The 25,897-nt window shown below is 37.6% G+C and overlaps 1 protein-coding gene across 1 annotated transcript in view; it reads left to right on the top strand.

The window, feature by feature from the left end:
• LOC124170965 (sorting nexin lst-4) overlaps positions 1 to 14,874 on the top strand; it is an 89,216-nt gene extending 74,342 nt beyond the window's left edge. The window contains exons 11-12 of the mRNA XM_046550052.1: positions 5,078 to 5,284; positions 12,868 to 14,874. Of these exons, the coding sequence (XP_046406008.1) occupies positions 5,078 to 5,284; positions 12,868 to 12,912 (252 nt within the window). The 3' untranslated portion in view covers positions 12,913 to 14,874. The remainder of the gene's footprint in view (positions 1 to 5,077; positions 5,285 to 12,867) is intronic.
• The last annotated feature ends 11,023 nt before the right edge of the window (positions 14,875 to 25,897 follow it).

Genomic DNA, 25,897 nt, shown 5'->3' with positions numbered 1-25,897 from the left:
CCTGCAGTCGGCATTGGCAGTTTTTCCCTTAAAGTGCCATTTCAGATTTGAGGAGGTTTTGTGCCATCCCATTTCGTGCTGTTTCGGTTTAGTACCTTAAAGGGACAGCAGACTGATTCTATTGAAATTTCGCGCTTTTAAGTGCTTTTTCGTATCAGATCATATCCCTGGTGGCGGTAGACATTTGGGCTCAGGAGTTTCCTAGAATTCAAAATTTGGAGCCTGGGGTAAATCGCAATTGTCCTGAACTTCAACGAATTCTGTAGAACGATCACTGCTTCCACTTCCACTTTCATGTTCATCAGAAGTGTCACTATCATCACTGTAGTCAATTATTGCTGGTCTCTTCTTAGCAAAGAATATCACACTTTCATCTGATTATGAAATCTTCACTCTTGTTTCGACGAGAATGTGCGCTATCCTCACTCAGCACAGAATCATCATCATTATCACTTAATAAATTTATGTATTCAACTAATCTGTCATCCTCAACACCAGATGCAAATTCAGTTCTCGACATAGACCGCATTTACTAAACCAAAGAGCTACTTCAATTTTGAAGAGGTAAAATGCGACTAAAAACCCACTCATCGCAGAATGATACTGGCTACCTGAGCAAAACTGTGAGCCTTATTTAGGTGGGGAAATTTCATTGTGTAGACAACAACTTTTACACTCGCCATCATCATGTTTCAATTACAACTGCCTTAGATACCAAGAAAACGAGGTTGGAAATCGGAGTCATGCTGTCGACTGGGCGCTCCAGCTGACCAATACACAAGCTGTGAGTGATAGCACAGTATCAATTACTCATTAGTATCTTCCCTTCTCTCTTTTGGTTCTAAATACCAAAGACATGATTGAAATGGAATAGTCAGCAACTAATTATCTTTTTCAAAGTAACAGCAGAGATGAAAACCTTGTGTCTTCCTGTAATGATCACATATCATTCGCGTTCTGAAAAAGAATGTGATGCACTTAGCAGTGGAGAAAATGTTTCTAATAAGTTAAAATGAAATAGGAACTTGCAAAAAAATAATACCACTGATAAAAATACAAAGTAGGGAATATTAGACGAAAGTCTATTGATTTTATGCGACCAAACAATGCAGCTTATAAAGTACTACACCAAGAAGCTGTATTGTAAGAACCAAAAAAGGCACTCGGAAAGTTTCATTGGTCATATAAATTTACAAATATGTTGATCATTGCCATTAACAATTAAAATTATAATGCAATGTGGTAAAAAAGGAACCATTCTGATATTACATACAATTTAAAATATAAATTGAATGGAAAAAACATTGTTTTAACAGGTTTCATAATAAACAACAATATATCGTCGTTGGCTCTTCTGGTGCATTCTGCAAACGACGATATACCGTTGCGTGGCACTCCAAGGGTTAAAGAAGGAAACGGGAGATTTTCAATTTTATAAAATATTAGTTACCGCAGTTTTGGTGAATTTTATTCCCGTTCTTGTATTTTATGATTGCCTAAGAAAGCTGTAACTAGTCTGAATCAATATGTTTGGTATGCGGTGGAAGTTTTTGGATAATTTTGCGAGTACATCATGCCGACAATATCAGTTTTGTCGAGTTTTCGAATATTAAACCAGTACATCAGTCAGTTGAAAAATTGGCCGAAAGGTACACTGAAATATGGCATGATTTGTTGGTTGAAGATATTTCTCTCAAAGATATTTCTCCCCATTTGGAAGTGTAGTCAGCTTTCGTCTTTTGCAGCGCACCGTTTATGGGCAGTCCTGCAGACCTTTTCTGACAAAACCACTTGAATAGAGCACATGTCATTTGTGGATGTTCTCCTTGCTGCAAATATTTTTGGCTGCTAAGTGTTCCTAGCTAGTTCACTACAGCATGAATTTTACCTTTCTTTAATATAGTGAACAACGTAAATGAAGAGACGCCAAACGGCCTCTGGATATCAGTCTTTGAAGTCCAGCAACTTTCGCACTCGTCTATAATTTTAACGTTAACACGGGCCCAAATAAATAACGTTTCCCGGACATGATGAATTCGCGCAAACCACCTGACACTTCTACGTCCTGGAGGCATAGTACATTGCACCCCTCCAAGCGAGTAAACTCCACCCTTTACCCACACCCCAACTCTCCGTTGCCATGTGATTGGGTGCATCCAGTCGACGGGATGGTAGAAGGTTTTCATTCGCACTCTTCTGCTGAATGCTAGGGCCCCATCATCCCTCAGCCTTGGATCGTGCTCAAGGTTCGGGTGCATTGCGTTTGCCCCTGTATATAGTCCGGCCGCAAAGAATAGTCCAATGACAGGCAGAAGGGCCTAGTTAGGGGTAGGGAGCAAGGTTGCCAGGTAAGAAAGGGAAATGCCCACGTTACAATGTAAACAAAATGCTTTTGTGAAGAAAGGAGCCAGGAGGGGCGACGACCTTGACAGACCCAAAGGAATAATCCCTTGTTTTGGTGATTCGAAGAAAGGGCTTGTTTTGGTGTTTCAGGCTTGTTTCTCAGCCTCATATGCATTTGGCAACGTTGTATGTCTAGGTGAGGGTGTGAGGTGTATTTTGGGGGCAGTGATTGGCTGCAATCCATGCTGGGTTCTCTGCCCCTCCTTTTTGGCTGTCATCGGACAACTCTCTGGTCGGACTGGAGTCTAAGCGTGTCTTGGAGAGCGATTGCAGAGAGATCTGTTGGGTTGTCGCTACTGTTCACTGCCTCGATCTAAGAATGAATGCTTGCAGTTGGATTTTGAAATCTGGTCTGATTGTAGATTTGCTAAATCCTTGGTTGCAAGATTCAACTAAATCCATTGATCAGAGATTACTTAAATAATGAAACTTAATTTAGTACTTTGAATCTCTTGGTATTGTTGCATTCTGATTCACTTTTTAGTAGAGTAGACCTATTCAAGGTGATTATTTTGATGTCAAAGCCCTATCTAAGTTGTAATTTAGTATTTGTATACAGGGTGTTTCAAAAAGGACTTTACAACTTTGAAAATTCATATAAGTTTTATTAAACAAGGTACAGAGCTGGTTTTGGTGTTATTTTAAAGGAAAAAACTTCAAGTTTTTTTACATTAAACTAAAGATGTTCTATGTGGCTTCCGTTGGTTATTCTGCAGACATCCCATCGGTAGTCGAGTTCTTCCCAGACTCTCACTAGCATTTCAGATGTAACTTGCTCAGCAGCAGCTTAAATTCTTGCTCTTAAGTTCAGCTAGAGTGGCCGGCAAAGGAGATACGTACACCATATCTTTTATGAAACCCCAGAAGAAAAAATCGAGTGGTGTCAGGTCTGGGGAACGGGGGGGGGCCATGCAATTGGCGCATCACGGCCAATCCATTGACCTGGGAAGTGGTCATTTAGAAAATCCCGGACGGCAGTCAGATAGTGTGGTGGTGCGCCATCTTGTATAAAGAAAACATTTCGTTCTCGGTCATCCTCATCAATCTGTGGTATTAAAAATTGTTGCAACATATCAAGGTACACTATTCCATTGATGGTTCTCTCTTGGAAAAAAAGGGGCCGTACACTTTCCTCTTGCTCTACGCACAAAAAACGTTCAATTTAGGGCTATCACGAACATGTTGTAATGTTTCATGTGGATTTTCACTTCCCCAAATCCTACAGTTATGTGTGTTTACCTTGCCACTCAAGTGAAAAGTGGACTCGTCAGAAAAGATTATGTTATCTAAGAAATGTTCATCATCATCCACTCGATTTAACATTTCCACACAGAAGTTCCTACGGGCAATGTTATCAGTGTCTTTAATTGATTGTAAAAGCGAATATCAGTATGGTTTCAAGTGCAAACGTTTTCTTAACACACGCCAAACCGTCGTATGTGGTATTTGCAGCTCACGAGATGCACGGCGGGTCGATTTCTTAGGGCTATTAACAAAACTTTGTCTCACTTGCTCAACGACGTCAGATGTGCTTGGACGACCTGAGGATTTTTTATGTTTAACTGAGCACCCTGTTTCTACAAAACACCTATGCCACTCATAAATTGTAGGCCTACTAGGAGGATCTTTAGCGTACTTGGTACGAAAATTTTGCTGAACTGTTGTCGAGACTTCGATTCTTCAAACCAAAACACACAACTAGCACGCTCCGGTCCAGTGAAGGCAGCCATCTTTAACGTAACTGTCACTAGTGCTTGTGCGGCTCGATTAGGCACTAGCGGACTACGCGAGTCAAAACTTATACTGTTTTCCTTTAAAACAACCACAACCAGCCCTGTACCTTGTTTAATAAAGTTTATATAAATTTTCAAAGTTGTAAAGTCCTTTTTGAAACACCCTGTATATTAATTATTATTTGTATCTATCATTATTAATTCTAAATAAAATTGAGCATGACCATTATACAAGAAAAAAGGCATCTATTTAACACATTGCGTACGGATGGCGAGAATTCTCGTCATTTTTTTCCCGAACGTTCCGGACAGATGACGAGGATTCTCGTCATTTAGGCGCGTCAACCTAAACAATTTGAAAGCGTACAATACGTATTCATTAGTACGTTTTCAGTTGTTGTTCGTTATTCATAATGAATTGATGCATCATAAAGTTTGAATGGGTAAAGTTATATTCTAAACATTAGCTTTTTAACCATGTTTAAACCAAAGGCATTGCGCCCTAATAGGCACATATTTCCAAATCGGTGTTCCTAAGAATTTGAATACCCCGGTACGCAACGTGTTAACACACTAATGCATGGATTGAAAGCTGTTGAAAGCTCCCCCATGGGAGTAAAAATTCACAAGTGTATGTTGGGAAAACTCAATTCAAATAACGGTGTACTTTCAAAAGATGCATTAAATAAAATGAAAACAATGTTAATTGAAAAAAGCTATTATAATGTGAATGAATTTTTGAATGAAGGCTACTTATTTTTGTAATTTATGTTATGTTTTTAATGTATATCCTTAATGGTTTTTGTATATTGCATTTGTGTTTTTTCTGTATGACTATGACGAGACACCAATTTACTTGTAGCTGGTAATGATGCTATGAACTGTAAATGTTATGTGTCAATAACTTATTATTTTTATAAATGATTTCTCTCTCCTTTTAGGGTGCAATACAAAAGCGTAAAGAGTGTGAAAGGCTCACAAGTGATCATAAAATGGACCCCAATCAACTGAATGACGTTGCGAGGAGGACCGATGTTGTGTCATATGCTCTCCTTGCTGAGATGGATCATTTCCATGGTGAGAGTGCTGAAGACATAAACAAAGCTATGAGGAGTTTCCTGATCGAGCAAATAGCTTTCTATGAAAAGGTAATGAGAGAATGATGATTTATAATTAATACTTATTTTATAATGGCAAGTGTGGCCTACCCGGGTGAGCATTTTTCCTGGAAAGTATTTGTAAGGAAAATGATGGGCAGTACAATCAAGGTGTTACTAAATTTATAGGAACCTATAAAATACCATCCTATATAGGATGGTATGTGTAAATTTTGAAGGAAGCTCTTGTCATTTAGTTCTGTCAAATTCACTCTTTTCCTAATAACTTGATCAAAAACTTATGATAATATTACAATTTCCATTATAAACATTTTCTATCAATGTATAAGGTATAAATTTGAAATTTGTTCCTTATGACAGGTGCAGCCATCTCTTTATTTTTCAGAAATTAACCTTCATATTATGCTTATGCATTCCATATCTACTGAAAGTCAATTTGGCGTGACTGCAACTTCAATATTCTGCTAGTATGAAGAGATGGGAGCATGGTTTCCATCGTGAAACTTTCTCATAAATCACACAGCCAAAATAGGCTATTTTCCAAGAAATCATTAAATGTATAGCTGGGAATTTTGCATTGCACGAGGAATGGATAGTCGAATTCAAAAGTGTTGCTGTGATTTGAGCGGCACCACTTTTGGTGCACTTTGGAAATGGAGTTTTCATATTTTCTATAGTACCAGCTGGAGGGAAATTTAAGCAACACTCCCATCTCCCGCAGAATTTTTATTGCCACATCAATTAACCCTAGGGGTGCAGGAGTTCACGATTTTAGCTGCCAGCCAGTGCAGAAGAGACTAGTGATGGGCACTGTGCAAGTGAGTCAGTTCAAATGTGCGACTCTGCCGATAGTGCTGTGAGGCGAGAGGGTTTTATTTGGTGAGTCGCGACTCCCTCCCCTCCGTAGACCACACACGACTCACTCCACACACACTGTGCGGGTAGAAGTCAGCTCCATTCGCACACGACTCCCTTTGTGCACAATGTGTGCTGGAATTGTGCACGGCAAAATCAAGAATCGTGGCACCCACTGCTCACCTTATCACGCAGCTTGAAAGATTCTCAGGATTCTTTTTCTGGGTATTACTCTAAAGAATCTCACGTGACCCTTATGGTAATTCTCTCTCCTGCATGTCCCATGCATCTTGAAATAAAAATGGTGGAAGATGCTCATGTAAAAGTTTTCGGCAATGGCAAATTTATGAATTTAATACAAGACAAAAATGAAAATTTGTTCTAACACAAACAACTAAGACTAATCGATGAAATTAAGTATGAATTGTTAACATGATCATGTAGTTTCAGAGAGAATATTTTGTTACAGCAGAATTTTTTCAATTGCCGTCATCTATAAGCGCAGGAGACAATAACAATACAGTGAGTCCTCGTTCTACGTCACCCCATTTAACGTCATTTCGCGATAACGTCACGAAAATTTTGAGACCGTCCTTTGTTTATCGCACCTTTGCTTCGCGATAACGTCAGGTCTTTTAAATTTCGCGCGAGAAAAAATGCGAAGCGGCGGGCGTTGCAGGTTGTTCGTTTTGTGGGCGGTAATACAGTCAGTCTAAACTAAGTGTAAAACGGTGTATTTATTGTCAATTTCGATTACGTTTATAGCAAATTTTCTGCAAAATGAATTCTTAGGTAGGTGCGCAAATGTTAAGTGCGTAAATGTCAAGTAAAGTTTTAGCAAATTTTACTTGACATTTCTGGAACCTGAAAAGTGATTTCTAGGAATTTTTCCGGGTAGAACTCGGAGTATTTGTCGTCACTTTTTCGCCGTGTTCTCAATAATCTTGGTTCCTGTAACTGCGACGATGTTTCAGCGATGATGATGCCCAGGCGATGATGCCGAGGTGACCACCATAGCGAAGCCGAAAAAACAAACGCGGGAAGATACAAAAATGGAGAAGGATGTACGTCGCTGCTGGTATTGCCGTCAATGAAGACAGGGACTCGTGTTTATGCCATAGTTTGGCATTCCCATCGTAAGAAATGGCCCAAATATGATACGCTAAAATTTTTTCGCATAGGAATTGTGAGGTCTAGGAGCCGATATTCACTTTTTACATTGTTTTTTATGGGATATTGTGCTTCGATTAACGTCATTTCGTTTATCGTCACATTTTTCAGGAACGGTAAGTGACGTTAAACGAGGACTCACTGTACAATTTTTCAAATTGTGATCTAGGAAATGTTGCATTTCAAATTTTCGTTCAAAAATTCCCACCTCACCACCTTCCAAGTGAGCTCGTATGGTGGTACGGTATTTGGAGGAGGCGACCGACATATGAGGTCATTTGCGCCATGAGGGAAGGGTGTGGAAGGAAGGGTGGAGAGAAACCCGGCGTCAGCATTAGCCTGCTCTGAACGAAAGGCGCCGAGGGGACCACGGCTTAACGTCCCATCCGACGGACGGAGTGTTGCGCTTGAAATGTCCTCCACACAACATTCAAGCAGGGATCGGGCAGTCTCTGAAAATTCTCTGCCACAGCCGGGATTTGAACCCGAGCCCGCCGGGTGGGAAGCCAACACTAGCCACCACACCAACCCGATCCCCCAATTGAGCTCGTTTGAAAGCAACCATGGCAACAGGAATGTTACAATGTTGGCAAGAGCGACAAACTGACGAACCCTTAAATGCACGTGTTAGCGAGCAACTCTCAAAAGAAAAAAATGTGGATGCTATGTGTGGAAAGTAATGCCTATGTGCGTTTTTAAATTTATTTTCACCTTTTGGCCTTGAATATGCTGCAGACCATTGCGGCTTTGGGTGCAATTCAAATCCTTGCCACGGCTCCGAGTCAGTTCCAAAGTACCAACTTTATGCGATCAGTTATCGATACTGGTTCCACAGGCCAAGAACCAACAGTACCAAGAACCGGGCACCGGAACCATCCCATCTCTATAAATAACCGTATAATAATCACTCCAGTAGTTCCCACTATCCTTCCACCTCACCTGACATAATCCTAAGATATCAATGGAAAGTCAAAGGTCTGTGGTTTAATTCCTGGTCCGGGAATTCTTGTGAATTCCACCGCTGTATTCTCAGCAAGATTGAAATATTGTGCTAGTTGCAACAAAATTTAAGAAAACATGGTGAGTGATGGCTTAAGTGTGGTTAGCGCTGCAGTCATGACAAAACGGTAGCAGCCATAGATATTTTCAATGCTATTAATTAGAGATGTGCGAATAGTATCCGCGAATACTCGAATACCTCGAATATTAGAAAGTATTCGATATTCGAGGTTTCGAATAGTTATGCGAAAAGTACCGCCTCGAATACCACGAATACTTTGAATTTCGCGTCAAACACTGTCGCACGCACATCGTTGGTAGTTGACTCGGAAAAATGTAGAGAACTGTAGTTATTTAGTGCTCGCAGCGCTGCTGTTTTACGCAAGTTGACGAATTACATCAAATTCGTGGATTTTAGCGGTGAAAAGAGTTCGACGAGGGGAACCGAAAATGGTCGGGTGAAAAAATCCGAAAATCCCCGATTCCCCCAACCAGGAGAACCTCAGTGCCGTGGGATAGCAACCTTAGGGCATTTCCCACGATCCACTATCCCCCTCCATTCAGCACTCGCCTCACCCACTCTGACGCTTTCGAGTTACGAGAACAATAAAAACGTGTTTCACGCCCTCCCCCCTTTTCTCACCCACTGACCTTTTTCTGGCTACCTGCTTCGAAGTTCCCCATTTCTAGAGGTCAACTGCTGTGTGAGTACCGTGGGATACTTACATTAGCGCATTTCCCAAGATCCGGTACCCCTCTGAGGCTTTCCTCTTCTTCGAAATAAAAAAAAAGGTCACAGCTCGCGCAAGGATCATATTACGAAGACCTTAGCTTCGAAAAAATACCAAGTTACACGAGAACAATAGAAACGTGTTTCCGGCCCTCCCTTTTCTCCCCCACTGACCTTTTTTTTCCTACCAGCTTCGAAGTTCCCCATTTCTGTGGAGGTCAACCGCTGCATGAGTCATCTATTAGCACAAAAGGTGTATAAGAATGACTTTCGTCAATTGATGTTACACCTTTATTGAATTGAAATATTAGTAATGTGCGCGTAATTTCAAAAAGAATAAGACCAAACACGACGTATTTCTGAGTTTATTTAAGCATTTTACGCAAAGAAATAAATGTCAAAATACGACGGAGACTTAGCATTCTGGCGAAACTCGATATGAGCAGCAGAGCTTCTCGGAAGTTGATGCGGTATTTATTTCCGAAAGCATATATCAAGTTACAATTAATGAGTGGTGCTATAAATCTTTATTGTTACAGTCCCAGACAAAGGGATATTTTCTCAGAATATTTGGTTTCTCCCTGATAACAATTACAATTCATCTTCTTATCTCGTGAGAACTCCCAAAGATGGACTGAAAATAATTGAAGAAAATCCGGTGGAAAAGAGCTTGTATTTTGCAAAATGCCTCAGATTGTAAGCTAGCACTTGGCAGCAGAAGTGGGGGTAAAGCGATGTTGGTTGAATTAATTATATGCCCAATTGTTTCCATAAAATTAAAATATTCATTAATCATCTAAATTCCTGTTCGAATCATTTAAAGGAAATCAAAATTACTCCCCAAAATCTTGTGTTGCCTGCTGCATAGGCAACCGAGTCAAACATTCCAGCATTCATCATTTAGTATTCGAGGTATTCAAAATTCGAGGTATTCGAATATTTGAGCAATGATTTAATATTCGAATTCGATATTCGAATTCGAGAAATCTGCTATTCGACCCATCTACTATTAATGTTTCAATGGGCAAAGGGTTCTGTTTGGTTATTATTAAGTCTTATAAGCAGACTTGACAATAAAGCAGTTTCATGGGGATATTCAATGGGCCAAAAAATAGTAGTGTGCATTATATTTTGCATATGACTATTATACACTTTCTTTACCAACCGCTATCTTTTTAGTGCCAATAACAAGATTGTACTCCTATTCCTACTGCTTTAATTAAGATCTGGTTTCTGAAAACCATGCATCCATGGCTGCATCATCACGGATTCAGAAAATTGGTTTGCATAAATGCTACAAAACCATTGTGTGACATTGGAAACTACACTGTCAGGCACCATGCCACAGAGTCCCGTCTTGTCCAAGTCGCCTGGGATGCAACCGCCATGGGCCAGGGATTCGTGGTCACTGAGCTTGATTGCTCACTGCAATGCTTGGAAAAGAGGAACATGGAGCTCCCATGAATGCAACTGGCAAGCAATCATTCCATCACATAACATCAGTTCTAGGAAACTAGGGCTCATGAAAAACTGTCTACGTGGGCTACGTTCCTGGCTGTGACTCATGCAATCTCTACTTCCTTCCACTTCGCCCCTTGCCTTCCCTTCCTCTCTCTAGTTTGACCTTGATTATTCACGGCATAAACTTGCCTGAGTGCGACAAAATCTCAGATTCCCTCAGGCTGTATTCAGCCACATCTGAGGCCACAGCAGTAGTTGCATATTTGCGATATGAAACATACATTTAAAGATCATAGGTAACATTTTTCTTAATTTACAATTGGTTGACCATTTAAACATCTTTTAAAATTAATCAAGAGTTTTTTTCCTATCACTCATTGTCTTCTGCAATGCTCGAGATGATGTAATAGAGATAATGTAATCCAAATAAACTTGAAACATTCCTTGTTAGCAACTAAATGAAACAATTATGTTTTACAAAGGGAATTCTAATGGAAATAATAAGCTCAGTATGGTCAGACATTAAAATGCAATAATCCTGGTGCTTTTTTGTTCACTTTTATTTTCCGTAAAGTTTGTGGGAAAAATCGAAGGAGTGTGAAACTAATTCACGGTTAATCCACAACACAGATAAACCACTGCCAGATAATCGGGAGCCTGCTATAACTGAGGTCATTGTACAACTGAGGTTTTACTGTATGCTGTTTAAGTAATTGTGAATAACAATGAATGTGATGGACCTGACCATTCAGAAACAACCCCCAGATGATAAATTGATGCTCTTATGTAATACTTCCCTGCATCAGGGAATGTTAGAAATGTAAACATTTCTTCTCTGTCCTCATGATTTTTTAAATCCCGAGTGTTTTAATAAAAATCTTATTGTTAGTTTCTTCCTGCCTTCAAAACTCAATTATACTCCAACTGTACATATTCCAAAAATGAAATTTTTTTAGCCTGGAAGTAACCCAAATCTTTCTGTGTTAAAAGTCACTCCATAGGAAATATGTGCAACTTAGTAGTTTAATGCAGCGATGTGATTACCAGATGATTGCATGCAAAGGCTGGTCTCTTCGTATGGCCCCTGGAAATCTATTTTAAAAGAATATCAATAATTGAAATGTTTCTAGTAGAAATACTGGCAAAATTGATTGAGTCTGTCCATAATTTAATCCATAATTGTTCATTATTGGTTATGTTGCTTAATATTATTAAATTGTTTCTCCTGTTATTGGAGTCCTCTGCAATAGGCCTCTTGCTTTTTTTGGACTGGATTAAATAAATAAATAAATAATGCAATATGATATTGTTATGCCATCAAAGATGAGAAGTCTTACAAATCATTGTTTAATGCACTTAAGGTTAAATAAAATTGGACCCAAAAGCACCATATTGATATTTGCCTTTTAGTGTAAGGCAACACCTGGCTGATTACTTCCATTATATTTCCCTTCATAAAATGGAATTATTTTATTTGCCTGCGGACAAGAATGCTTCAAGGTCACTTGGATGTCTGCTCTAGCGCACCAGACGACAATCTACAGTTGAATGTGGTCCAAGGGGGTTGGAGATTTCGTCGCACTCGGGCATGTTTATGCCGTGACTAGTCAAGGTGAAACTGGAGAGGAAGGGAATAGAAGAAGTGAAGGCAGCAGGGGAAGTGGAAGTAGAGATAGCACGATTCACAGCCAGGCACTCGCCTGCATGGGCAATTTGCCGTAGGCCCTGGATTGCTATATCTGCTGTTGGGCAATGACGTGAGCGCACCAGCTACGTTCACGAGAGTTCTGTGTTCCGGTTTTCCAAGCATCGCAGTGCACGATTGCCCTCATGGATGTGCATCCCGCAGCAGTTGCATCATCCCGGATTGGTTGCATCCTGGGCAACTTGTGCGAGACGAGACTAGGCTGCATGGTGCCTGACAGTGTAGTTTCCGATGTCGTGCAGTGGTTTTGAAGCATTTATGCCGACGCCTTTACTGAATTCGTGATCTCGCAGGCGTGGTGCATGGTTTTCAGAAACCAGGTACGTATGAAATGGAGCTGTAGGAATTAGAGTGCAATCACATTAATGCTGCTAAAATGAATGCAGTTTAGAAAAGAAAGCTCTTAATGATTCTGGAAAGAAAATCTAAAATAACAGACAATGTTCGTAAGTAATGATAGATTATTTGATTTGATTAAATTATGAAATTTACAAGAAATTAAAGTGAGAGTTTTGATTATTTGTGTCGCCACTCCCCACCATCATCCTGGATAATCGGGAGTTTGCTGTACTTCATAAGCTAATTTGGTGTCGTGAGAAATTTTATATTTAGACCATTACCCCCACATAATGCTTGCTATTAAGATTCTGGAAGGTGTGAATGACTTGGAGTAATAATAAATTTTTCTTGCAGGTGGTGAACCGGTTAAAAGAAACATTGACAGCCTTTGACGTGTGAAATTTACCTCTATGTAAGATGGGCATTAATATATTTTTAGTTATATGTATAACTGAATTCTAATATCAAGGAACACATTTGAAAATGAACCAAATCCTTTTTACAAGTCTGAATATAGAGGCAGTGTGGTTATCTCCGCCATATAGTATTGTGATTGTTATTTTATTGGATAAGATGTTACACAATGTTCACGGAGATTGTCTTCTTTTGCCTTAAACATACTCGGTAGTTTTGTATATTAGGAATGAATATGTTATTTATAATGAGAAAATTGTATTTTCCTACCCAATGTAGCATTATGCTTATGCAAGCTGTGCTAGTGGAGTATACCAGTGGTCAAGGCTCATATTCAATGGACATGATGACTGATAGGTGTTCGTACAGGTCTTAAAATATTTTCTTTTGCCGTGTATTGTACTTTCAATTGTTAAAGAACTGTCTCTGTATATACATAAAGTATCAAATCTTTTGTTGTTAATGACAATAATGTCTACCAAATCCAACATCATTTCACTACTATTATGATGTGTTATTGAATGCGTTACAAGTTATTGAATTCCATTATTTCTGCAGTTGGTGTATATTTCAGTTGCAGCATTGGTTATATTTTTCTTGTGCCCCTGAGAGGACAAGTGGCATTTAATTTCGAAGTGGTATGTGAAATATTCTGAAATGTTATTTAATATGTAATGGAACAGCTTTTTAAGAGTGTAGTTAAATCATGCCTTTTATGATAATTGCAAATGCAAGGAAATTGATGTTAGGTGAATAGATTAAATGTTTAGGGTTGTTTATCTCTAATTGTTTTCCATGGTTTTGACTGCCAAATTTTCAGCTAGGCCCTTTCAGTTCTCCTCTAGTCAATATTTGTAATACCTTTAAGTGGTGTACCATGTTTTAGATGTAATCAACCTAAATATGTAGTCAACTAAGAGTAAGCATCATATGTTGAAAGAAGCTTTTGATGTTGTATAATTAAAATTCATCTAATATTTCCTATTTTGGTGAGCTTGAAAAATTAGATCTGTTTCATAACCCTTTTTAGGTGTTTCTGCAAATTTAATGTAGAAATTCTGACCATGATCACTTAATCACTAGGAATCAGTGAATCTGAATTTGAGAAATACTGAACTGAAATGTGATTCATACAATTTATCATATTTTCTCTTATTTTATCCAGCATTTGGGTTCTCATCAGCATCTTAATTCTTTAGGATATTGTATGGGCATTTTGTACTGCATTTTCAATAACTTTCACCTTCAGAGATGTACAAACATTCAGGAATCATTTTTCATTGCTGAATAACCAAGCATGAGTTGAAAAAGTTAACTTTTTCCTAATCAAATGTGATTGGTTCAAAATCTATGCATTGATGCAATGTCTTGAGAGAAATTTGGTTGTCATTTCCAAAAATTAAGTCTCTCAGTTTGAAAGATTTGTAAAGTTCTGTCGCTTATGCACACAAGGTGTTCTCTCTGTTTTTGCTGAAATCCCATAGCATCAGGGCTCAAGTATGTCTGAAAAGATAGGAGTGGCATCTTGAATTATGAAAAGGTCTGATATTGTGGCATTATGTCCAAGTAATGGTAATTAAGTGTCCCTTAGCACTTAACTCAAAAGGCACTGGTGGGTGGCCAGTGTGTGGGAAGGAAGCAAGAGGATGCATGTTTGTGTTCATGGGAATTGAGTGGCATCCAGCTTATTGGCATTGAGCACCAAAGTCATCAGGGTTGGACATGTTTAAGAGGCTCCACTGAAAGACCAAGTGTTGGCCATATTTTTTGTATTCTATTTTTAAATATTTAAGCTTCTATGGGTTGTTGTGGTGATGCTCATTTAAGCATTGGATTAATGTTATTTACAGCCAAAATCCAAATTTCAGTTTTACAAAAATCGTATATGAAAATTTGTCATTGTGTAAGATTCGTGATGAAAACACAATGGCATGTTACTAGAGATGTGCGAATAGTATCCGCGAATACTCGAATACCTCGAATACTAGAAAGTATTCGATATTCGAGATTTCGAATAGTTATGCGAAAAGTACCGCCTCGAATACCTCGAATACTTTGAATTTCGCGTCATACACTGTCGCACGCACGTCGTTGGTAGTGACTCGGAAAAATGTAGAGAACTGTAGTCATTTAGTGCTCGCAGCGCCGTTTTACGCAAGTTGACGAATTGCATCAAATTAGTGGATTTTAGCGGTGAAAAGTGTTCGACGAGGGGAACCGAAAATAGTCAGGTGAAAAAATCCGAAAATCCCCGATTACCCCCACCAGGAGAAACTCAGTGCCGTGGGATAGCAACCTTAGGGCATTTCCCACGATCCTCTATCCCCCTCCATTCAGCACTCGCCTCAACCACTCTGACGCTTTCCTCTTCTCCGAAATCAAACAAAAGGTCCCAGCTCGCGCAGGGATCGCATTACGAAGACCCCTGCTTCGAAAAAAATATCGAGTTACGAGAGCAATAAAAACGTGTTTCACGCCCTCCCCCCTTTTCTCACCCACTGACCTTTTTCTGGCTACCTGCTTCGAAGTTCCCCATTTCTGGAGGTCAACTGCTGTGTGAGTACCGTGGGATACTTACATTAGCGCATTTCCCAAGGTCCGGTATCCCTCTCCATTCAGCACTAGCCCCCCCTCTGAGGCTTTCCTCTTCTTCAAAATAAAAAAAAGGTCACAGCTCGCGCAGGGATCATATTACGAAGACCTTAGCTTCGAAAAAATACGCGAGAACAATAGAAACGTGTTTCGGGCCCTCCCATTCCTCCCCCACTGACCTTTTTTTTCCTACCAGCTTCGAAGTTCCCCATTTCTGTGGAGGTCAACCGCTGCATGAGTCATCTATTAGCACAAAGGGTGTCTAAGAATGACTTTCGTCAATTGATGTTACACCTTTATTGAATTGAAATATTAGTAATATGCGCGTAATTTCAAAAAGAATAAGACCAAACACGACGTATTTCTGAGTTTATTTAAGCATTTTACGCAAACAAATAAATGTCAAAACACGACGGAGACTTAGCATTCTGGCGAAACTCGATATGAGCAGCAGAGCTTCTCGGAAGTTGATGCGGTATTTTTTTCCGAAAACATATATCAAGTTACAATTTATGAGTGGTGCTATAAATCTTTATTGTTAAAGTCACAGACAAAAGGATATTTTCTCAGAATATTTGGTTTCTCCCTGATAGCAATTCCAATTCATCTTCTTATCTCGTGAGAACTCCCAAAGATGGACTGAAAATAACTGAAGAAAATTCGGTGGAAAAGAGCTTGTATTTTGCAAAATGCCTCAGATTGTCAGCTAGCACTTGGCAGCAGGAGTGGGGGTAAAGCGATGTTAGTTGAATTAATTATATGCCCAATTGTTTCCATAAAATTAAAATATTCATTAATCAGCTAAATTCCTGTTTGAATCATTTAAAGGAAATCAAAATTACTCCCCAAAATCTTGTGTTGCCTGCTGCATAGGCAACCGAGTCAAACATTCCAGCATTCATCATTTAGTATTCGAGGTATTCGAAATTCGAGGTATTCGAATATTCGAGCCATGATTTAATATTCGAATTCGATATTCGAATTCGAGAAATCTGCTATTCGACCCATCTCTACATGTTACCATACTTATTTCTGAGGTATTAGCAAATTAATATTGGCCCTGAACTCAAAACTTGTCAGTAAAATAAAGTAACTTTGCGATTGGCTCAAAAAGTTTGACAAGTTATCAATTTGAAAAATAATGCATTGAATTGTACACATTCGGTCTGTTTTAATTTTTCTATTTAACACGAAAGATGTTATCTATGAAAGCAAAGCCATTTTTAAAGCTATATTCTAAAAAAATATTTGTTTTGATTCCTGCAGTTTTGGTGGAATCTTCTTAAAAATAACTTATTAGAAAAGGTGCTAACACCAAAAATAAGTAGCAATTGAGGTATTTTCCTGTATTGGTGAAATTCATGGGAATCAGGTGGAATGTCTGTGTGTGGCCAAAGATGATATTTTTGCTGATTCCAAGAAAAATGAGAGCATATTATTGGCTGTGGTAGTACTAAAAAATGTTTTAATTGAAATGTTTCATGTTTTTATTTATTTGTTATTAATGATTATTACAAAAGGTTTATGTCCCTAGTCATACGCCAAGGTATTCCCTCTTTCGAGTGATAGCAATTGAGACTGTGAACGATTTCCATTCATCCTGTGCGTATTAGTGTGGCCAAAGGAACCACTTGAGCACCCATTCGAGCCAAGAATGGAAGCCAACTGAGTTACAGTCTTTGCTACATTGCGGAACACTCTCATGGGCTGGCTATTGTAATTCTTTGCCGTACGATCTGAGAGATATCTGACAAGATTAAATGAAATTTGTCTGTAAATTATCATCATGATTATCCTAAATATTGTTTTCCATATTTCTATAATTGCCTCTGTCAGCCCCCACGCAGTGTTGTGTGCTAGCCCACATGGTAATCCAGCTTATTGCAATGAATTTGTGTCCATTACGAGCTAGCCTTAGATGGTGTACACCATGCATATTGATGCTATTGGAGCACAGTGTGGTGGGAAGGGGAAAGAGTACAAAGCAGGTTCATGATTGGGAAGCCTCAATGTGCCTTTGCTTTTTTTTAGATTCGTTTTCAGGTTTTAGAAAGCCATGTAATTGCATATGGTGATTTGAACTGTTTAAAAAATTTCAAATCAGTTGTATTTTGTAGCTGAAAAGTATTTAATTCAAATGGTTATTTTTGCTCTATGGCATTGACAGTAGATGATTAGTGGAATCCTGAAAGTAAGAAATGAGCATCAAATAACTACCTACCTATTCTTCTAAGTACCAACTGTGCCTCCTGGTACACTGCCAGAAAGATGTAAATAAATTGGCTCATTATTTGCAGCATTTTTCAAATTCACTCCAAGGAAATGAAAACATGAGGTGAACCATGCTGCACGTCCTTGGAATTAATCAAAATTGTTATTTAATTCCATTTGCATCACTTGCTTTTCTGAATTATTGGCAGGTCTTTAATCTGTGTGAATGTAACTTGAACTTAAATGATGAATGTCATATTGGAAAATGGCAGTTATCTTCACTCTGTGACCTATTCATGGAGAACAAGGCTTTGGGGCTGCAAGCACTTGGAAGTAAATGTTCAGATATGGCTGGGACCAATATTTGGATGAAATAATCAATTTTCTCGTGAAATACTAAACACATGTAGGCCATTCATGAAATCTTACTAATTTACCTTTGCTGCCTTTGGATGATAATGAGCTGCTGATGTTAAATGGGATAATTGCTGATAATGTCAAATGGGATAAATGGTGCTATCCTTTAGTAAGCTGATGGATTTGCCTGTAATCAACCATGTGTTGAGATTCATTGTAATTAAAAATGAAATGAGTTCATGCCAAGAAACTTTTTTTTGTATTGTTTGCTGATAACCATTTTTTTCATGTAGAAAGGCCATAAATTATTTAGTTTATAGAAGAAATATGTATCAGATGATGTGTCTGGTTCCTTGATTCTCAAGGGTTCATCAAAATTTAGTGTTATAGTGTTCATATTGATCACTCTAAATTTCCTAGTAACGGAGCTCAAATTTTATGGGGCAGAGCTGCATTTTTTCGTTAATAAAACATAGCCTTGATATTGAGTAAGGTGGGTAGCCATCTTATCATATTCTCGCTATGCAATACCTCTATAACATCTCAACATGATTATATTATATGGTTTAACCATACAGTTTAACCTAGTGGTTTCTCTGCAAATTACAAATCCGAATGAGCTGTTCTGGAGTTACAATCAGGATTCTGGGTAAGGGCTGGAATTCAAGAATGTGAAAGGTTGTAAATGATGGAATTGAGTGGATGAAGTTTACTTGCAAGTTTTAAATACCTACTCTTTTACTAACAATCACTTAAGTGTGAAAAATCTTTCTGTATCAAAAGTCATATTTGTATTTCTGATGCTAAATATATAATATGGTCCATTATTTTTCTAACAAGCTACATGTGTATTTTTTACATCTTATTGATTTGGGTTTTTGTTTGAACAGCATGTAAATTTTTTTAGGCCAAAGAAACCAGTCCAAAGTTTACTGCAGTTACTCCTACGTTATAATCAAGGGCAGATTAAGGTCGCTGTTTTGGGGATGGGGTTTGTTACCACTACACCTCTGTGGCATGAAATACCTTCCAACGTTAATGTGTCTGAGGTCTAATGTGTTAGGACAATTGCCTTCCAGATATTCAATCATTTTTCAACATTTTTGAAGCTTATGGTATAAAAACTTTCATTGGAGAGCCACCCAAAAGAAACCCATCTTGACAATTTTTCAGAAATTAAAGGGGGCAGCTACCCCCTACTTAATCTGCCTCTGATAGTATTTACCATAGTCTTGACTTAAAGTAAGGAGTGAGATTAAAAACCTCTTCATTTTCCATTTTTCAAATGCGTACTCTAATTTTGTTCACTAACCAAGAGTAATGCACATTAGCATTTACTGTATTTGGTCTACTTAACTGTTCTAAGATAATTTTTTGCCAATCAATTTTGGCACTTAATTCTAAAATAGTTTGAAAAGGAAACCATAAGTGTAATATCATCTGATTCCTACTGTTAGAGTAGTATTGTCCTGTGGAGATTTGAAATTGTTTAATTTAAAGTTTAGTTTAAGGAGCTTCATGCCTCATTGCAAGTGACCGAATGTGAAAGGTTTTTATTTTTGTTGCAACAGTGAAAGTCTTTGATAATTGGCCTTTGTGCTCAATGCTAGTAACTTAAAGGACTCTTATGCCTAGGGTAAAATTATCAAAACTGCACTGGTAGCAAGTTTTCTGAAAATAATGGGACGTGCCTACCTTCATCAGGCATAAGGAATGGAGCCAGGCCCTCCCCCACCCTGGCAAAATTGGGAAAATGTAGAAAAATTCTGTATGATCATCTGAATGTAATGAATCATGCATGATGGCTTGGCCACAGTATGCTGCGGCACTCCTTCATGTACAATATTATTTGTATAAATTATTATATTAACTTTCAAGGGATGAACATGAATGAGGAGGGCCAATCCCTCTCCCCCTGAAAAATGAGGATTTGCATATGCCCCTGCACTGCATAATGGCAGTTATTCTTGCTGCTGAGCTTTTCCATGGAAATCTAACACTTGTCACAATGCTGCGGTAGTTCATGATGGATGGAGGCTTAAGTATCACTTTTCGTCAAATCTCCTTCCAAGTGCAGCCATGTGTGTTACTGTAGCCTTTATTTATTTTATGACCACAGTTCAAGAATTGCAGTGCTACTTGTTGACTTATTAAATAGACTAATTATACGTTTTCATGGTGTAGACGTGATTCATCGTTGTTCACCATACAAAAAGTATGTGCATGAGTATCCATGCTACTATAGATTGTGGTTAAATTTTTTCTCCATTTATCTCATCTGAGATGAATGCCTCCTTAAATGGAAAACTATTTCATAAGCATGTTAACTTATTTATTCATTATAAGCAATTTTTGGAAGTATTAATTTCCACCTGCGTGCAACTAAGGAAATTAGAATGTCATGATTCACATGTTGTCTCTGCACAGTCATACTCTTTGCATGCATATCAGACTTGAATTAATTTTTAAACCATGAACTCTTAGTTTCCTCTTCGTTACAGATATTCAGGACTACCTACTCATTCATAACATCATTCTTATAATGATTATAGCTCTGATGTGTATCAGTGATAGGAATTTGGTTTAATGAACTGGTCTGAAATCCATTCTATTATATATATACACGATAAAATTATATAGAAGACAAATTCATTCATTCCAATTTAATTGCTTCCCTTGACTAATCTGTCTGAGAAAACCATGAGGTGATTGAATCAGTTGCTACAACATTCATTCTTGTTAACATTGAAAATAATGAAAAACTACTTTATTCAGGCACTAAAATGTTGCTAGGACAATGTTGATACTGAGCTTACACTCCCAGTGTAATTGAAAAAACTGGTCTGCAATCCATTTGTGATGTAGTAGAAGCATAAGAAATTAAAAATTCTGTGTGAGATCTGTACAAGATAACTCCAAACAGCAAATTTGACAACATAGGTTGGGTAACCAAGGTTGAGGCATATGCAGTGAATGGGCTAATCCTTGCACATATGAAGCCCATATTTTCTGCTGGGTGTGGACTTTATGGGCTGCAAGGCCGGCTGTTGAGAGTGAGAGGACATGTGCTGCTGCTTGATGCATGGAACTGCAGAGCATGAAACAATGCAGTTATTATTCCTGAAATGAGCATAGCTCTGATGTCCACCAATAATAATAATATTGATTTTATTACTGTTGGTTACCAAGTAACTTAGAAATCGTCAAAGGGATTAGGCATATGGTATGAAGATCTGGTCTGCAATCCATTTTATTATTTACGTAATAAAATCATAGAGAAAACAAAGTCATGAAGAAAAAGATATAATGTGAGGCTCGGGGTTAGGGCCAACCTGCAACTCAAAGGATGAGCCACCACTGCCAAACTGTATAGAGTGGTTTTGTTACTATTTTCTGTGATCCAGCCATGAAATTATTTCCAGGAGCCTTTCATGAAGAATTATGCCACAATTGATCAGCTAGTTTTAGTGTGGATTTTGTGTGAGACTACTTCAAGAATGCATTTTTATGCATAATCTTTATTTATGTAATACAATGCCTACGTCTTGGGTGGATAATCAATTTAACTATGATGATCTTTTGATTCTAGAGTATAAGTTTATTATATGTTGTGTTTGTTATTCATATGCATTGATTTTGCTGTACTGAAACAATAATTGGTGATAACTATTTTAGATTATGGACTTAAAACCTGTGTTGACTCCTTATTTGTCTTAGAATTAGCAGCAAGTACTAATCTGTTGTGATACATATTTAATTTTGTTGAGTAAAAACGTCACTGGAATGCATTTATTGAATTACTCCTTGTTTGGCTATCTGCTGAGTGGATTGATCTTGAAGAATGTCTGTATTTGCTCCTGAAGCCCATTTCAAATGATATAACTTAAATGTATGCACCTCATGTAATAACATCAGTGTGCATCATATAATGTGTAATTTCTTACCTTGGTGAAAATATCCAATTTTTTAATTCCAAATAGGTACTTTCGTTTCGAAATTACTTGGTATGTTGCCTAAATCCACATTGTTCTATGTTCAATCATTGATCCATATCCCAAATGGGGATATAGGTTTTATATTTAATTGTTTGTATTTTTTTGCACAGAATGTTAGGTTGCTCCATCAGTTTCCTAGTTTGTGATATGTATTATCTAATGTGAATGAAGGAACATTTATTTTTTCAAGTTTCTTTTATTTGTGATTCACAACCGTTTTATTCACACTGAGCTTCACTGCCCAAGTTCTCTGTGTCGTGAAGTTGTCCCAAGGATAGACCAAATAAGACTAAACCCCTTCAAACGTTTCCCTTGTGTAAGAAAGGCTTGGAAATATTTTTCAACCGTTCTTACTTTAAAATGTTAGAAAACACATGGTTTAAATTACTTCCAGGTGCAGGAAAAAAAGTAAACTTTAGAAATGAAGCTTGAAAAGGAAGGTTACGGAACCTTCGCATTTGCCACATTGTCAGTACCCTCCGGCGCCCCCCTGCTGCCCCCTTGGCACTTTTCACCCCTATAGACTACAGCAATGCCCCCAGGGGGCAGTAGCACCCACTTTGGGAACCACTGGTATAAAGTAACTAATTTCAAAATGCATGAAGAGAACTCAAACACAACGAGAACAACTTCAACTTTCCTTCTTGTCTTCTTTTTGGCAATTTCATTAATGATGGCATCACAGTTCAAGTTCTGCTATCATCCTAACTTAGCACATTTAAAGCCCTAGCAAAGAGGGCACCTGCAGGCAGACGGTACCCACATAATAAGCCTGCTGATGGCGGTGCCCTTCGAGGCGCCTCCAGTACAGAGCCAGCCTCCGGTTGCCTAACAGAAGGCGCCCCTAGGCATGAGCCTATTTTGCCTTATGGTAAATATGGCCATGGTCCCGGTGAGGTGTCAATTAATGAAATGGTACGTTACTCACTATTTTTCATTAGCATTTATTCAAGCTCATCTTTTGGTAATTTGCTAGACTGGATTAAGAGCTATCTCTCTAATCGCCATCAATTTGTTAAGTTAGGTCAAGTCAAATCCGAGGCATACAAAGTAACTTCTGGAGTTCCACAAGGCTCCCACTTAGGACCTTTTTTATTCAACCTATTCATTAATGATATTGGTCCATGACTGTATACATATACAAAGTTTGCATCATAAATTGAGACTAATATCATAAGTACTTCTGATATTAGTCTCAATTTATGATGCAGCCCTTTCTAATGCTATCCAAATAAAGCAACTCTCCATAAGCCATGATTGTGGGCAGTGGGTACCTATGAACCCATGTGAAATTCATCTATGAGATAACAAATATAAAATTTTAACTCTTCTTGAAAAAAATTAATGTACATTAAAAATTGACCACAATGGATCCATAGCCCAGGATTCCCAATTCCATTAAGTATCAATGCCTAATATACATTATAATTATTTCACAGTTACAAATAAATTTAAGAGCAATTGCAGGTGACCAAATAAAATATCAGATCTCATGTCACATCAGAATCCAGACCAGTTGACTCCTTTGGAATTTTTCCAGAATAGTTCCAGACCTGCTGAAACTCATAGAATATTTCAGCATAGTTACAGAATAGATCCAGACTAGATGCAGACCATCGAAAATTACAGTACAGTTACAGACCAGAATTCCAGACTAGTTGCAGACCATTTTCCTTTGCCTCTCTGAAATCCAGTCCAGTTCTGTTACAGAACAAAATTTAGCCTTTCAAGCCAGTTACAGACCAGATCCAGATTAGTTACAGACCAAATATTTTTACCTGGGTACTTGCTTATGCTGATGATCTAAAGATATTTGCCACTGTCAATTCACCTGATTACTGCTGTAGGTTACAGAGGAGCTTGGATGGGTTGATAAAATGGAGTGAAGGCAATGTAATGGCTTTAAATACTGACAAAGTTTTTTACATATCTTTTAACTGGGGTCAACATCCATTACTCACTCATATTCTTTAAAGGGTCTTTCCATAAAGGAAGTTAAATTCGTAAAGGATTTAGGGGTCACCTTTGACTCCAAACTTCAATTTAACTTACATTACTCCATAATTCAAGCCAAGGTTTTATTGAGATTTTTGGGATATTAACTGTTTAAAAGTATTTTATGGTTCACTAATTAGATCCATTGTTGAGTACTGTAACTGTGTCTGGTCACCTTTTTTCAAAACTCATATTAACTTGTTGAAAGAGTACAGTATAAATTTCTCAAATTTTTGAAGTACAGATTGGTCTTCAAAATTTAGACAACGTGGCAATCCTCTTGATGTTAAATCTTAAACCTATATGTGCGGAAAAAGAATCTCAGTAAATATTATATTTCTACATAGGTTAGTTATGAGTTCAATAGGTGCACCTGAGTTGCTGCAGGCCATTACATTCAGGTTTCCGTCCAATGGTGTGAGAAACCCAGCCACATTCAGTATTCCGCAGCACTCCACCACCAATTATTCCTATAATTGTATACAAAATTTTCATTGTCCTTATAAGGACATCAATATTTTCAGGCTTTCAATTGACCAGCTTAAGAAGCTTCCGTACAATATTGCAATATTTTAAGGCAAGCTATTTATTTCACCCCACATACAAAATATATTAAACATGTACATTGGTGTTATTGATATTGTTTTCAGATTCTAGAGTGAAATTTATTTATTTTCAATATGTTGAAGGTAATTATTCTCTTCATTAATCTCTTTGAGATCACTTTTCTGTGTATGTTGTATAATATTTCTATGAAATTACTTTCAAGTTTTTTTCTTATATTTCTCACATTAATGTTTGTAACGTTTGCATTGGGTTATTAATACCCGTCAGTAAAATATTATTATTATCTTATCCATGAAATTAACATAATGGAAGCAAACACTACACACATTGCAGTCGATAATCACAAAGCAATCGCGACATTCATTAAACGGCATTTCTGCCCTATTGGAAATTTCTTATAAGAAAATTTCCTATCAGAAATTGGGCATTTTTCTTATAAGAAAATTTCTTATAAGAATTCTTCTTATAAGAAAATTTCTTATAAGAATTTTTCTATAAGAAAATTTCCTATCAGAAATTGGGCATTTTTTTTATAAGAATATTTCTTATAAGAATTCTTCTTATAAAAAATTTCTTATCAAAAGTATCAATTACAAAATGTTATTTATTAGAAATTTTCTCATGGAAATATTTATTATAAATATCATATCATCATGCTTAAAACACTTGTGCAAACTTCTATAAAAAGCTACATGAGATTTACATCCCTCCTGAGAGTACAAAGTTAGCATTATACCTAATTTTTTCCAAATGTAGGTGCCTATATCTGGTACACAGCAAACCTAATGATTTCCCATGTACCAAATGTAATGTCTATCTTTAGTGTGCATCAAGCAATTGCTTAAGGATATTCAAGTTCTGTAAAGTTCACCTGACTGGCCAGACAATGCGAGATACCATAGAGGTCCTTCAGGTCATGGGTTCTGCATAGGGTTAACGCCCCCCACATTTTAAAACAAACTATAAAAGCAATGAAACCAACGATATCCTGGAATGATGGACTGATAATAGAATATGGCTTTATGGCAATCACTACGCAATGAAATATGTATATAGGAATTGCAATATGGAATGATTTAACCTGGAAAATTGAAGAAGCAAATGAAATAAAATTCAAGTTCGACTTGGGATACTTCAAGAAATTATTTGGGAAGGAAAAGGAAAAATTGATAAATCAAATACATAGGAGAAATGTTTATTTAAGATACCAGAGAGAATGACCTCTACATGCAGATTTGGATAGATAATGAAAT

Source organism: Ischnura elegans, chromosome X (assembly GCF_921293095.1).
Source record: "Ischnura elegans chromosome X, ioIscEleg1.1, whole genome shotgun sequence".
Classification (NCBI taxonomy): domain Eukaryota; kingdom Metazoa; phylum Arthropoda; class Insecta; order Odonata; family Coenagrionidae; genus Ischnura; species Ischnura elegans.
This window is presented reverse-complemented; position numbering and strand designations above follow the sequence as displayed.